The following is a 15,899-nucleotide window of genomic DNA, read 5'->3' as shown; positions in this document are numbered from 1 at the left end:
TGTCTTCCTGGCTAGAAAGGATTAACCCGCTTTATTAGCAGAAGTAAATGCGATCTCTTCTGCCATAGATCAGTAGTCTGCACGTGTCGTCTTGTATTGTTCATTTATAAAGCGCTTATACACTAGTACTTCAAAGCGCTTCAAGACGCGAGGGGAACATGGGATACAATCATTCATAGGGTCTTGGACATTTCAGAGTGATATACAATAATAAGCATACTAGGCCTGACGGCATTTTGATGATTCAAGCGCATAAAATGTAGTTGGGGGGGGGGGCGGGGAGGGGGTATGGGCATGACAAACTGACAATAATGCAAGTGTGTGACAAGAAGTGAGGATAGGAGTGGATCTGAGCAGGTTAGGTTATTTTGCATTTATAATGTGCCACTACCCCAAGTGATACGGGTACACGGTGCTCGGGAGGTGGCAAGGGAGACCAAGGAACAGACGGACAGCGACTTACTGGGTAAGGTGTATACAGATCATGTAAGTGCCATACAGGAAGTGCGAGGGATGGGCGAATGGAAATGTGCCTGGTCCAGGGGGCCGGGTTAATTGCAGGGGGTTATCTCTTGGAGAAGTGCATAGTGCTGCAAGTAGTGCAGGGGCCCGAAGGCAAGTGCAGGGACTGGTGTGGGTGCGACAGTCAGCTGAGCAGCAGGAGGTGGTAGCAGGTGGGAGAGGTAGAGAGGTAGAGAGGTAGAGAGGTAGAAGAGGAAGGTCTTGAGTTTCTGGAATTTCAGGAGATCTGGCTCGAGACGGAGAGGGGCAGAGAGACTGTTGCAGAGGGTGGCCCCTGCAGAGGACAAGGATCTACCCCCCAAGACTCTGTTTGGAAAAACGGCTCACTCTCAGAGTTGGAGGAGGATGAATGGAGTGCTCTAGAGGGAGTGTATTTTGGACAAGTGAGTTGGAAGTAGTGCAGGCCCTGGCCCTTGTGAACTATGTAGAGGGTCTTGTACTTCATCCTTGTAGCCACAGAGAGCCAGTGGCGGGATTTCAGTGCCGTAGAGATGCAGCCCCTGGGCTTGAGGCTAAGGATCAGTCTTGCGGTTCTGTTCTGGATGAGTTGTAAAGGTCTGAGTGTAGAACAGGGAGATTGAGATAGAGACGGTTACAGTAGTCCAGTCTGGAGAGAACCAGAGCTCTAGAAACGGCAAGTCTCTGTGGGAAAGTGAGAAAAGGTAGGTCACATCAGAGGATGAGCATCTGGTAGTGAGGTTTTTGGGAAATATCCGAGATGGACAGGTTGGAATCAAAGATGACCCCCCAGATTATTTGCGTTTGGTGGCTGTGGGTGCAGGGCCAAGGTGGGCCGACCAGAATGAAAGTGAGAAAACTGGAGCAGGGGGCCAAATGAGTACAATCTGTCTTACTGGCATTAAGGCAGAGGTTGTTGGCTGCACACCAGGACTGAATTGCAGACACAGTCTTGAATGAACGAGGAGGAGGAAGAAGCTGATGGTAGCTTGAAGGAGAGTGGAGTGTCATCCACATAACACAAAGTTGGAAGTGAAGGAAGAGATCATGTGGGCCATGATATTGAAGAACCAGGGACATAGGTTAGATCCATGAGGGACCCCGCAAGTAGAGAGGGTGATGGCTGAGAGAAAGGGACCGAGAGCCACACACTTTTCTTGGGACAGGTGTCCTTGAAGACGGGAGGCAGTGTAAGGGTGTCAATGGTAGCGGGGACGAGAGCAATAAGGTAGGTAGAGCGAAGAGGGTGATTGGTGCCGTAGTAAGAGGGGTAGAGAGGGGGATGTCAGTGGAGATCACAGCATCCAAGGTGTGGCCTGCAGTGTGTCGGCCCAGAAGGTAGAATGGATAGAGCGAGAGAGTCGCAGAGTTTGCGGAAAGTTCTTGAAGAGTCCGCAATGTCCAGATGGATGTTTAGATCCACCAGCAGGAGGAGTTGTGAGGAGTTGGAGAGGAGATAAGAGGCCGGGTCAGCCCATTCCTGGAGGAAGAAGGTGGACTGGCCTGGAGGCCTATAGAAGGTGGCCAAAGTAAGAGAGGAGACTGGAGAGAGAGCAAGCCTGCAGACCAGGCATTCAAAGGAGAAGTAGGATTTATTGGGAATGATGGAGACAGGGACCCACTCGGGATAGATCAGGGCTACTCCGCCTCCTGGTCTTTTTTAGTCCTGGGCTGAGAGAGGATCTTGTAGCCTTCAGGAAGAATTGTCAAAACTTGTGACAGAACTGTCCTTAAACCATGTCTCAGTGAAGGAAAGAACATTAAGGTTCAATAGAGGAGAATAAACACAATGCAGCATGGTATTGTGACCAGAGTACAGGTGAGACGGAGTGGAGGATAGCAGTGCAGTGGAGGATGGTTGTGGGGGCTGACCTTCAGGGAAGTAGAAAGATTGTCCCCTGGTATCCAGTGGACCCGGATGGCATGGTTGCACCGCCTCCATTTGATCATGTTGGTTAGGAGGGGTAAGGGGACCACTAGGCCGGCCAGGCAACAGACGGGGCCACAGATGTGGGCCTTTGATTGGCTGGGCCGCCTCCCGGTTCAGGCAATTGCTTAAAATTGAGCTGGCAGCCAATGTGGGGGGGGACAAAGGTTCAGGCTAAGATGGTGACTCTGGGCCCTAATTGCGGGCGGCCATCTTGGAGAGGCCAAGGCCACATGTTCGAAGCAACAGCAGTTTCAAAAGCAAAAGTTTTTTTTAAATTTAATTGCTGCTGCAGCCATGATGCAGCTCGAGGTAGGGGAGATTAATATAACCCCTTTACCTCCAAAGTGCTCTCTTCATTGGTGCGCGACACGCACGCCACGAAATGTCGCATACATTCTTTGAAAGCAATTTTGGGGATCCGGGAAAGTAGCGCGGCGATTTTTTTTGCCCATATGTTGGGGTCTTACCTTCCTGATGGTGGTGCTGGATGCGAGGCAGGAGTGCTACGGGGCACGATGCCAGCCGGAATGGGTGCGGAGCACAACCTTGTCCTAGCTGCAGAGTATGAACATTCTAAAGCAACTACTTCATTCAGATGCAGAACTAGAGATTTTAAGACCTATTCTGTTAGGTCGTATCATTTTTATTTTTTTATTTTTACTGTTGCCAGGTTTCATTCATGTATATTATGTTTCCATGTACCAGAATTCAGTACGATGCGAGCCTGAAAGCCTGGGTTGGTTGCCTGTTTCACAACTCGCATGAGACACCCGGACATATGTGTATTGCCCTGCATCGTGTAGCAATTCTTTATACGTGGGTACACACCTTCTACTGCATGATGTAGACGGAATTTGCGATCCCACCGAAAGGTGAATGTGTTTGGTTTTTATTTTTCTTCCTGTCTGCAAGCAGTCACCAAACTAGTCCGGTTCTTAAGTTTTTTTTAAAAAAAGGGGGTGGGCTCTATGAAGGAATTTATTTTACTGTAGGCAGAGGCTGAGAAGCCAATCGGGGGCTTTGGAATAGTTATGCCCCCTCCCCCGTGAGCTGTGTCCCACTCTTCTTTCCACGTGTGTCTGCTGCAGCCCAGTCGCGGGTACACGTGTGGGTCGGGGTGGGGGGGGGGGGCCATGTCCACCCATTTTATTCGGAGGGTGGACTCGCCCCCCCCCCCCCCAGCTAAAAGAGAAACATTGGCTGTCCTCTTTGAATTTATGAATTAAAGCCGACCTCAGGGTTCACATCGCAGTATATAACCTGAAGAAAAACAGCAACTAAAGGTGAAACATCCCATTTCGGTACTGGCAGACCCAGGGGAAAACCTTTATATTGGTTCTTGGAGTTTAAAACATGCACACCTTTTAACGTTTTCAAAAACACTAGAAGACGAAAATATCCTGTCTTGGTTTTGTGTGTGTTGATTTTATGAAAGGCAGGTGCCATTCCTCCTGTGCAATTTGGGTGCTTATGGTCCCATCCCATTGCGTTTGTTGATGAGTTCCCCCTCCCCCACTTTACTTTTTAGGACTTGACCCCCTACTACTGCTTGCCTCTTTGTAAATGAATGTGCTTCTCAAAATCAACTGGTCAAAACTTAAGCCTTGCTGGGATTGCTACCTAAACATTTCATAAACCACCAATCGTCCAACGGCCCCTGATCGTGGGGGCTTGCCCTAGTCTCAAAGCTTGCTGCATGGAGTCTATACCAGGGAGCTCTTGAGCTGTGCCCCCTAGCCTGCCCTGCTTCGGTGTCAGGGTACTCTCTCGGGGTCTTTCCCACGGTCTGCACTGCCACCATACATGAGAGCTCTCGGTGTCTGCCCCATGGACTGCACTTCCTTCACACTTGGGAGCTCTCAAGGTTTGCCTCATAGCCTGCGCTCCCTCAATACCTGTTAACACTTGAGGTCTGGCTCTGCACTGCCTTCGTACCTAGGAGCTCTGAGTTTGCCCCCATAGTCTGCTCTGCTTTCGCCCGTGGGAAAGCTCAGGCTCCGCCCTATAGTCTGTGCTGCCTCAGTACCTGGGAACACTCAAGGTCTGCGCTGCGTTCCGCCATGGGAACGCCCCGGGCCCGCCTCATAGCCTGCACTGCATTCAGCGTAGCTGCCTCATAGTTTGCTCTGCTTTCGCCCGTGGGAAAGCTCAGGCTCCGCCCTATAGTCTGTGCTGCCTCAGTACCTGGGAACACTCGAGGTCTGCGCTGCGTTCCGCCATGGGAACGCCCCGGGCCCGCCTCATAGCCTGCACTGCATTCAGCGTAGCTGCCTCATAGTTTGCTCTGGCCCCAATGCGCGGCAACGCTCCTTTTCTGCGGTCTTAGAAATCGGCGGACGTGGGGTGGGGTTGCGGAGTCGTACTGGGGCATACAATTCATAGCCAGCATAAAAAACAGGCTTTCCATTCCCCATGAAGATACTGATTCCTAGTTGTTACTCATTGTATTGTATTCGGTCGACTCACTATATGTCACGTTTCCCTCCGATCCATATGTAACCAGGGTCCAATTTATTTATTGCCCTCATGCCTGTTTGCATTGCATGTATGTATTCAAGCTTTCAAGCGCCCAGCTACCTCTGGGTTTGGTGCGCGATATAAATGTTAAACAAATACAAAATTGTCTCGGGCACCAATGAAAAAGTGGCCCACACTTGCAAATAGGAATTCATTCCTTTTGTGACGCTGTTTGAATAGTACCCACGGGGGAGGTTTTTGATCAAATGTGATGCAAATTGTAGATTTTAAATAATATTTATTCAGCAACACTGGTCAAAACTATTAGTAACATTGGCCAGAAAACTGGCCCACACAAGGATTTTGCCTTTTTGGTTCGGCCATGGGCCTATTGCCCGATAAACTAGTCCAAGCCTGTGGGGGGGGGGGGCTCTCGGGCTCTGAGCCATGTGGGGGGGGGGTAGCTTTCTAGAGGTTCTTCGATACACAGAGTTTGCACACATGGCACTGATTCTTGCTAAGGTTTGCGACAGTGTGAAGAGGCGTTGGTGTTGTCACCTGCGACCCCTCAACCCGTCCCCACCCCACCCCGAGCCTGCTCGTCCGCCTGCCCCTGGCTGGTCTTTTGTTGTCAGAGTGCCCTGCCCTGAGCTTTACCTCTCCCCTCTGTGCTCCCACAGGGCCTCCGAGGTGAGTCAGAGCCCGGGCGGTGCGCGCTGAGGAGGAGAAGCCGAGGAGAGGCCGAAAGGCGGGAACCCGAGAGCGAGGGAGGCCCGAGAGGAGAGGCACCGGAGGCGAGAGACCCGAGAGCGCAGAGGCCAGGAGACAGCCGCACCAAAGATGTCCGCCCCCGGTAAGGAAGAGACAGCAGCAGCCTCTTTCCCTATCGCTCACTTCCCCCTGACCTCTGACCCCCCTCTGTTGGTTGGTTTCCTCTTTTCTTTCGACCATCACTTCTCTTGTGCATGCATTGTCTCTCATCCCTTAACGGCTCTTCACTCACTCCCATTCCTTCCTTACCCACCCCTTCGCGGCTGCGCCCCCACCCCCATGTCTCATAAGTGAGTATTCTGTGTGTGGTCATGAATGTGTATATATATATATATATATAACGCCTCTAGAGCACTGCTACTGTAGACGTCCTGAGACCGACGGAACGATGCTGGCCACGCTTCAGGACCACCCTCACAGGAGACGATTTGCTGCATATTAATACTTGCATCATGGCGAAAGGAATGCATATTATATAACTTAAAGCAGGGGTAAAACATACACTACCCATCCCAGCTCCTCTGCTACCCCTAGACCCAGCTCAGCTGCTACCCCTGCACTCTACCTGTAACCCCACCCCAGCTCCTCTGCTACCCCTGGACCCAGCTCAGCTGCTACCCCTGCACTCTACCTGTAACCCCATCCCAGTTCCTCTGCTACCCCTGCACCCTACCTGGAACCCAGCTCAGCTGCTACCCCTGCACCCTACCTGGAACCCCATCCCAGCTCCTCTGCTACCCCTGCACCCTACCTGGAACCCAGCTCAGCTGCTACCCCTGCACTCTACCTGTAACCCCATCCCAGTTCCTCTGCTACTCCTGCACCCTACCTGGAACCCAGCTCAGCTGCTACCCCTGCACTCTACCTGTAACCCCATCCCAGCTCCTCTGCTACCCCTAGACCCAGCTCAGCTGCTACCCCTGCACTCTACCTGTAACCCCACCCCAGCTCCTCTGCTACCCCTGGACCCAGCTCAGCTGCTACCCCTGCACTCTACCTGTAACCCCATCCCAGTTCCTCTGCTACCCCTGCACCCTACCTGGAACCCCATCCCAGCTCCTCTGCTACCCCTGCACCCTACCTGGAACCCAGCTCAGCTGCTACCCCTGCACTCTGCCTGTAACCCCATCCCAGTTCCTCTGCTACTCCTGCACCCTACCTGGAACCCAGCTCAGCTGCTACCCCTGCACTCTACCTGTAACCCCATCCCAGCTCCTCTGCTACCCCTAGACCCAGCTCAGCTGCTACCCCTGCACTCTACCTGTAACCCCATCCCAGTTCCTCTGCTACCCCTGCACCCTACCTGTAACCCCATCCCAGTTCCTCTGCTACCCCTGCACCCTACCTGGAACCCAGCTCAGCTGCTACCCCTGCACTCTACCTGTAACCCCATCCCAGCTCCTCTGCTACTCCTGCACCCTACCTGGAACCCAGCTCAGCTGCTACCCCTGCACTCTACCTGTAACCCCATCCCAGTTCCTCTGTTACCCCTGCACCCTACCTGGAACCCAGCTCAGCTGCTACCCCTGCACTCTACCTGTAACCCCATCCCAGTTCCTCTGCTACCCCTGCACCCTACCTGGAACCCAGCTCAGCTGCTACCCCTGCACTCTACCTGTAACCCCATCCCAGCTCCTCTGCTACTCCTGCACCCTACCTGGAACCCAGCTTAGCTGCTACCCCTGCACTCTACCTGTAAGCCCATCCCAGCTCCTCTGCTACTCCTGCACCCGACCTGGAACCCAGCTCAGCTGCTACCCCTGCACTCTACCTGTAACCCCATACCAGCTCCTCTGCTACCCCTGCAAACCCATCCCAGTTCCTCTGCTACCCATTCACCCTACTTGTAACCCCATCCCAGTTCCTTTGCTACCCCTGCACCCTACCTGGAACCCCATCCCAGCTCCTCTGCTGGCTCTGCACCGTACCTGTAACCCTCATCCCAGTTCCTCTCCTTCTCCTGCACCCTACCTGTAACCCCATCCCAGCTACTCTGCTACCCTGCACCCTAACTGTAACCCCATCCCAGCTACTCTGCTACCCTGCACGCTAACTGTAACCTCATCCCAGCTACTCTGCTACCCCAGCACCATACCTGGAACCCAGCTCAGCTGCTACCCCTGCACTCTACCTGTAACCCTCATCCCAGTTCCTCTGCTACCCTGCACCCTAACTGTAACCCCATCCCAGCTACTCTGCTACCCATGCACCCTACCTGGAATACCATCCCAGCGCCTCTGCTACCCCCGCACCTAGGGGTGTTGCTAGGTCTGGAAAAGATCAGGGGCTGTGCTAATGTCGGGACTCGGGGCTAGCTAAAGTTTATTTTGTAGCACCTGAGCTTCTATCCGGGGCTTACAACCAAAAGACCCGGGGCTATAGCCCCCCTAGCAACACCTCTGCCTGCAACCTACCTGTAACCCCATCCCAGCTCCTCTGCTACCCCGCACCCTACCTGTAACCCATCCCAGTGTTTCTGCTACACCGGCACCATACCTGTAACCTCATCCCAATCCCTTTGCTACTCCACACCCTACCTGTAACCCCATCCCAGCTCCTATGCTACCTCCGCACTCTACCTTGAACCCAAACCAAGCTCCTTTGCAACCCATGCACCCTACCTGTAACCCCATCCCAGCTCCTCTGCTACCACGCCCCCTGCCTGTAACCACATCCCAGCTCCTCTGCACCCTACCTGTAACCCCATCCCAGTTCCTCTGCTACCCCTCCATCCTAACTGTAACCCCATCACAGCTCCTCTGCTACCCCTGCACCCACCCTACCTGTAACCCCATCCCAGATCCTCTGCACCCTACCTGTAACCCCATCCCAGCTCCTCTGCTACCCCGCCCCCTACCTGTAACCACATCCCAGCTCCTCTGCACCCTACCTGTAACCCCATCCCAGTTCCTCTGCTACCCCTCCACCCTAACTGTAACCCCATCACAGCTCCTCTGCTGCCCCTGCACCCACCCTACCTGTAACCCCATCCCAGCTCCTCTGCTACCCCGCACCCTACCTGTAACCCCATCCCAGCTCCTCTGCTACCCTGCACCCTACCTGTAACCCCATCCCAGCTCATCTGCTACTCGGTACCCTACCTGTAACCCCATCCCAGCTCCTCTGCTACCCTGCACCCTACCTGTAACCCCATCCCAGCTCATCTGTTACTCGCTACCCTACTCGTAACCCCATCCCAGTTCCTCTGCTACCCCTGCACCCTACCTGTAACCCGATCCCAGCTCCTCTACTACTCCTTCACCCTACCTGTAACCCCCCCACCCCCTGGCCAGTTCCTCTGCTACCCCTTCTCCCTATCTGCTTCCTAGCTGGGTTTGCACTTTTTAAATGGGGCGTGGGGGGGTGGGGTGGTGAATGTGTGTGTGTGTGTGTTCGCCTTTGTTGACTGATGGCTCCTTGCGGTCATGGGTTGGGACCTATTTGGAATGGACACTATCTCGAGGTGTGTGGGCCATAGGAGTAGGCCAATCCCAAGCAGTCCATCATTGCACGACAGGCGGTGGGGGGGCGGGGGGTGGGGGTTCTTGGTGAACGTCCCTCCCAGTGAAGGTGGCATTTACGTCATGGGTGACCATTCCAAAATAGCCACGTGTTTTCAACTATGAGTGTTGCTTCCGAGATAAAGGATTTTGGGGTGATTGTAGGGTAGTCCGGACTCAGAAAGCACCCCAGTCGTGGGATGGGGAAAAAGCTTCAGGCTGAGCAGCAGCTCCAGAAAAAGGCGTGGGGGGGGGGGGGTCCTTGGGCTTAGGACTGTGGGGGGTCTGTAGAAGGCTCTCCCATTTGGTGGTTGATGATTACTGCACACATTTGGGGGGCAGCCTGACCTGGAGCATTAACAATGATTTGAAGTGGGAGCACCCGCAGGCAAAGAAGTCCTACAGAGAGGGCACCAACCCTCCCAACATTCTCGCTTCGAGCCCTTCTTGGCACTACAGTACGCTTGTCTCCCCCAGCCTTCTACATGTTTCCCCGATGAATAGCAGAGAACGCAGGACTCTTACTGGCTTGTGGCTATTGCCCAGGACAGTCCCACTAACATCCTGGAGAAGATTCTGAGATGGGAGGCATGGGTTAGGCTTTGCTAGGATTTTTCAGGATGTATGTGGTGGCCATGGCGCCCCACACTGGGACCTCTGACGCCATCAAACCCAGAACGGGGGGGGGGGTCAATAGTGTTGCATGTAGAAGTTTTGGTGGCCAGTAGAGTAGCAAAACACTACCCCTCAAGTCACCCCTACTCTCAGCAGGAGCTACACACAGCAAATCACTATGAGAAAGGCAGACACCCACTCTCGCCACTTCTCCCCAATCACTGTGATGGGGGTGCTCGAGGAGGGTGAACCAGTAGTGCCCGTGCCCAGCATGCTACCCCCAGACCACTGGTGTTATCCTGACCTGCTTCTTCACAAGGTCTTAGTTTTGATGATGGTGGCATTGGGAAACCATGGTGATGGCTGGTGCCAATGTGGCGCCAGTGGTTAAAGGGCCCTGTGGCGGCAGTAGACCAGATGACCACCTACTCTTCCCTGCTCTGCTCTTTGGTTGGGAGGCGGGGGGCCCGCTGCCACCCCACCTCACCCCCCAGGAAGCTTTATGGCGTTTCAGGCCATGTTCCTCAACCCTCTCATTTGCGCTTCCTGCAATCGCCAGGGCAGAAAGTAAAATGGTGCACCGCTCTGGATACCCCCTTTTCGACGCCGCTCACTACGAACACTCTTCTGTCCTTCAAATGTATGTTACTAGGGGCTGAATACGTGGGACAAGTCCATAAAGCAAATGCATACACTTTGCCCAGTCCAAGGGGAACTGGACATCTCAGGGAATGGCCCTGCAAAGAAACCGAAAGAAAGGTCCAATGTCCAGTAGCTCTTCTGTACACTGGCCTTTTGCTGGTCTTCTAGGAGATGCATGGTATGCAGTAGGATGACAGTCCTTAGACAGGGTGGGGTAATCTTGCATTCTTTGGAGGCCCACCTGGTGTTCTAAGCTTTTCCCACAGTGTAATTCACACTTGTGAGAGAGCTGGCAGCGGTGGTAGTGGTGGGTGTTACAATGGGCCTATTCGAACCAAGAGGATTGAAACACTTGTGTATAGGCGCGTTATAAATGCCATATCATATATTGTATCATATCATGAGATGTGGGGATTATGGACTCTCAAGGCTTCACAAACTGAAAAGAACCAGAGCAGGGGGTAGGAGGGTGGACAGAATATGGGGTTCATGCCCCGGCAGGGGGGAGGGGGCGACGGGCAGAAATGGACGGTAACAGCCTGCCAGCCCAGGTCAGGGTAGGCACGAGTGAAAGCCATTCGCACCCCGGGGTTTATTCGGGGAGTGAATTTTCTTTTCCCATCGGGAGATTGCAGCGCAGCCAGCAGATGGGAACTAAAGATGGGATCTAAAAAAAAAGATGGCCACCGCTATAGGGAAAAGACATTAAGTCCATTTTCCATTTCTATGCCGGCAGCCGGGATTGGAAGGAGCACAGGGACCGTAGTAGGTAAATCGGGACGGAGGGAGGGTGGGCGGGGGTGGGAGTAGAGGTTTGGTTTGGTTGGTTTTGGGGTTGGGGGGAGGTGGGGAAGCAACAGGGAGAGGTTCCATTTTGCCTCCACACATAAAAAGAAAAAGGCGCCACCCAGTGAAGGGCCCGGGTGGCTGGCACAGCGGGCGGAGAATGTATATTCTCGCCCGCTGTTTTAGTCACCTGATTGGCTAATGGCCCTTCCATGTGTGTTTCATGAGCAAGAGCATGTAAACAGCATGCCGTAAATCTAATTTCCGCATGAGATGAATACAATTACCTATTCTCGATGCGATATGGCCCCTCCAAATGTCTTCTAGATGTGCCCTAATGCTTCTTTGTACACAGTTCCAAGCACACACGGATGGACGGTGCTTTAAGTGGTCTGTAAAATTGAGCGTGGGTGTGGCCAGAAAGTGGCGTGGCCCGGCAGGAGGTCGTCGCTTCAATTAAGGGGCAACACTTGCCTCACCTGAAAGCCGCCTGTTGGGCCACGCCCCCGTAAGAGCCCCAGCTCTATTTTGCAAAAGGGCTGTGGCCTACAGGCAGCTTGCAGATCAGGTAAGTGTTGCATTTTATTTGAGGCCCCGACCCCTGCCAGGCACCACTTTGCCTCGATCATCACTCTTGCACCTGGGGTGCAAGTTTGAGGATCCCTGCCGTTTAAAGTCATAGGTACCTGGGGGGGGGGGGGGGTCGGCGACACAATGAAAAGGCAGACAAGGCCTTTTTTCTAAAGCCTGAAGCGTTTGCTTGTACGCGAGCTTCAGGCTTTAGAAATAAAGCCTTGGCTTCTAGTGGACTGGGGTTGGCAGGGGACTTTAGGGAGCCCCGGCAGGGCCCTGTCTCGGACAGTTTTCGGAGCATGCCCACTGAAGCCACTGGAGATGGGTATGTGTGTATGACCTCAGTTGGCCTCCCGCGGTCTCTCGCAGTAGCAGTTGGTGTCGAGCTAACCAGGCCCTTCTAGGCTCCAAGCGGGAGCGAAGTAGCAGTCTCTGCTTGATCCAGACTGGCGCCATACACTGGAGGCCCCCCCACCCCCCTGCATGCAGTTCTGCGGGTGGTAAGATCGTGTGTTTCCAGACCACGGACTTCGATTGGTGTGCCGCCTTCAACCAAAATGTTACACATCTGAAATCTTCATCCAAGCCCCAATAACTGGGTCTTTAATATTCATTATAATTATTATGAAGTTTTTAGGTAGTGCTCTTGTAAGAATCCTCGCTCTTCTAAGCACTATAATCGTAGGAATTCGGATCCAGTGTAATGATATTCCATTTATCAACCATGGAAGAATGACTAGCCTTGCCGTGATTGGAACCTGTGACTGCAGGTAGACCTCTGAAGTGCGTGCTTGATTCACTGAGCTACCCGGCTAGTCGGTCCCCATGTTTGGTGAGTCTAAATTGGTCTTCTCACAGTCAAGACTGCTGCTGTTCTGAAACTTCAAATGTGGGCCACGGCTTGTGCTGGTGACGGGACCTGACTTTCCCATTGTAAAACATGGCTCTTCCCTTTCTCAGGCCCTAGGCTGGTGATATTGCGGCCTCTGGTACTGCAGACGGTAACAGGTAGCCAGTGGAAATGAGGCGGTGTGAGCAGAAGCGGGGCTGGCGCAAATCTCTGATCAGTGGAATGGGGCAGTGTGGTTAGGGTGGTAAAGGGAGTGAGAGTTGGGACCCAGAGGAATGCTTCCTGCCTGGCTTTGATTTGTCCCCCTCTTGCATATGATATGATAGTTTATTTATATAGCGCCTATACACAATGTGTTTCAAAGCACTTCAAGGCAAGGAAGGGAACATACAACAACATTCTTACAGGCCATAAACAGTAAGGATGTGAAATTAACTATCGTACTTGGCCTGACGACATTTCAGATAGTGCAAGAGCTAAGACATAGATAAGGAAGGGAGGGGGAGAGTGGGAAGGAAATGGAAACAGACAGGCGACTATCATACTAGGCCTGACAACATTTCTGGTAGAGCCGGAGGAAAACAAATGGTGAGGGAGAGGGGTGCAAAAAGGGAGGGGAGGAACAAAACAAGTCACTATCGTACTAGGCCTAGATGGTGCTGGAAGGAGGGGGGGCAACAGTAAGGGGATAGTGGAGCGACAGACGAGGTTGCTATCATAGTTGGTCCAGGGACAATTCTGATAGAGTAAGTGATAGAGTAAGTGTATAGAAGAAAGTAAGGGGAGGAGGGGAGGAAATGGGGGGGAAAAGGGAGAGAGGAGGAGAGAACAGAGAGTAAGCAGTCAAAAAGAGTGGAGAAGCAAGAGAGGAGAGTGAATACAATTGCAGAAGTCAGTAGTAACACATAATGTTGCAAGCCACGATACAAGATGAAGATGGGAACAGCATGATTCAGGGCCACCATGAGTACAAGATGTAAAGGAAGTCCAGCATGAGAGTTGAGAAAGGGTGACGCACCGCGAATCAATGAAGTCCATAAAAGTAAAATCCAGCATTGGCCACAAGACGGTGATGGTAGAGTAGGGTGACCAGATTTTCAATATGGAAAACGGGATGACCAACCTCATAAAAGGACTACCCCCCTCACAGCCTGTCCCCCAACCCTGCGTACCACTTCTATCCCCAAAACCACCACCACACATCCAGCGCCCAACCCACAATATTTCCAGCACTGTGCAGCGGGCCACTGTTGCGTCTGCGGCTGTACCTGCGCATTATGCAGCATGACTGATGTGCATGGTCCTTATGCATTCTCGGGGGCCCTGCCCCCCCCATCTCTCATCCCAGCCGCTGTCTATTTACTGCACTTCCTTAGGCTCACCTTCCCCAAAGGAGGTTGCACTTGCGTTCTTCTTTTCTTGGCACTTCAGCCCGAGCAATTCTCCATGAGCACCACAGCACCTATCCCTTACCCCCTCCCCTCTGCACTTGCACGTTCTGAACTCTCACAAGGAATAGTAGGTTTGTCTCATCCTCCCTGTTCTCATTATTTGTTTGTACTATTAATTCAATTTTTTTTATCTCTGTTGTAATTCATTCTCTACCATCCCCTGTCCCCACGCTGTTGCCCTGTGGGTGATTTGAAACAGTTTTGCTAATTGTACAAGCGCCTAACAAATGACCAATAAATAATTTATGGTGGCTGGCTCACGGGACTCTGGGCTGCTGTCCCCTCACGCAGCAGGTCGCGCAGGTCCTGTGCTGTGCGGAGGACAGCAGTCAGCAGTTGCTCAGACCCAGGAGGCCGATGGTGCGACACCCGTGTCCGGAGCGGATCGGTTACCAATAAGGCCTACTTACCTGCTTCCTGCCTCAGTCTTCCTTATGTGGTTACGCCATCTCCCCAGCAGCGGATAACTTGCCGGATTTGACCGTGGCTATATATTAAAAAACAGAGCTTTTGCTCGGTTACATGTTGCAGGCCTTGCTGTCCATTAGTCTGGTATCATAATCGGTTAATGCATGAGGCTGGTACCTGTAAGGTTGGGGTTCGAACTCCTCCTACCATGGCAACATTCTGCTGTAGTGTATGGTTTATTTACTTTACCCTCCCCCGCCCCAAATCCGGGACACAGGGTTTTTAAATTTAAAAAACTCTCAGGACGGAGTGAAACATTTCGGACTGTCCCGGGTCATCTGGTCATCCTATTTTTATTTTATTGTGCATTTGTTAGGTGCTTATACAACAAGTCAATTGTGTTTCAAGGCACACGCGTAGCAACAGGGAGGGAACATGGGCTTGAAACAGCATGTGCACTGGAGGATAAAGTCGAACCTACTAGGCCTTGTGAGTATTCAGAGCGTGCAAGTGCAGAGGGAGGGAACATGGGAGGGGACACCCTACCTTGGGGTCTCTCCTGGAATGAGTACTTCTGCAAAGTAGGGACCCCTTCCAGGGATCCAGGCAAGATTCTAAGTGGGCGCATTTACTACATATTTTTTAAACGTTAGGAATAAAATGTTTTTTAGGGAGTAGAAAAGTAATTTTCATTCACATTGGAGGAACTTGAGGCGAGAAAAACTAATTTGTTCTCTCCACACCAGATATCACTTTTTTGCGATCCGTACTTCTTAGCATGTCAAGGTTACATTTTTACAATTTTTTTTTTTTTTTTTTTAAGTTCCTCATCAGAACAGGCAGTAATATTAGAGCTCCGCCCCGTGCAGGGGTGGACTGGCCTATAGAGAACTCTGGAGATTTCCCGCTAGGCCTCTGCACTCTGGGTCTCTTTTGTGTGATATTTCCACATTTTCTCATAGGAAAAGGGTTGGACCTGCTGAACATCTCCATAGAGGTGTGTGTCTGTCAGCAGGGGCGTTCTTTGTTTACTGAGATTGTGTTTTTTTATGTTGCTGGGAGTGTTTGTCTATTTTTAGGGCTGGTCTGTAGGGTAGAGGCCATCGAAGAGCCAGTGTCCTACTGGACCAACAAAACAATCCTAATTCTTTGTCGGCACCGTTTTTGAAAATAAAAGGAGACCAGACTACTAAAGACCACTTCTCCCCTTGGCGCAACTGCTTTCCTGTCCTCTCCCTCGTCTGTCTTTCAGTGCCCCTCACTTCTCTTTTCCCCTGCCTTCGCTTTTGTCCCCTTCAATAGCTCTCTCCTTTCCCTGCACAGCTGTATATATTCCCCACCCCTTCCATGTCCCTCCCCGCCCCCAGCTCCATGTATATCCACTTTACACCCTTTGCCTCGTGCACCCTCTCTTGCCTCCCACTCTATTAACCTTG

The 15,899-nt window shown here is 52.3% G+C and overlaps 1 protein-coding gene across 3 annotated transcripts in view; it reads left to right on the top strand.

Annotated features, from left to right (window-relative positions):
• Window positions 1-15,899, top strand: part of LOC138566936 (phospholipid scramblase 1-like) — a 230,039-nt gene that overhangs the window by 121,024 nt on the left and 93,116 nt on the right. For 2 of the 3 annotated variants that reach the window (XM_069644706.1, XM_069644695.1), the window contains one exon: window positions 5,548-5,720. The exons of the other annotated variant lie outside the window; for it this stretch is intronic. In XM_069644706.1, coding sequence (XP_069500807.1) covers window positions 5,708-5,720 — 13 coding nt within the window. In that variant the 5' untranslated portion in view covers window positions 5,548-5,707. The remainder of the gene's footprint in view (window positions 1-5,547; window positions 5,721-15,899) is intronic. 3 annotated transcript variants of the gene reach the window in all.

Source organism: Ambystoma mexicanum, chromosome 1p (assembly GCF_040938575.1).
Source record: "Ambystoma mexicanum isolate Mex_15411 chromosome 1p, UKY_AmexF1_1, whole genome shotgun sequence".
NCBI lineage: Eukaryota > Metazoa > Chordata > Amphibia > Caudata > Ambystomatidae > Ambystoma > Ambystoma mexicanum.
Note: the sequence above shows the minus strand (reverse complement) of the source record. Positions and strands in the feature narration are given on the sequence as shown.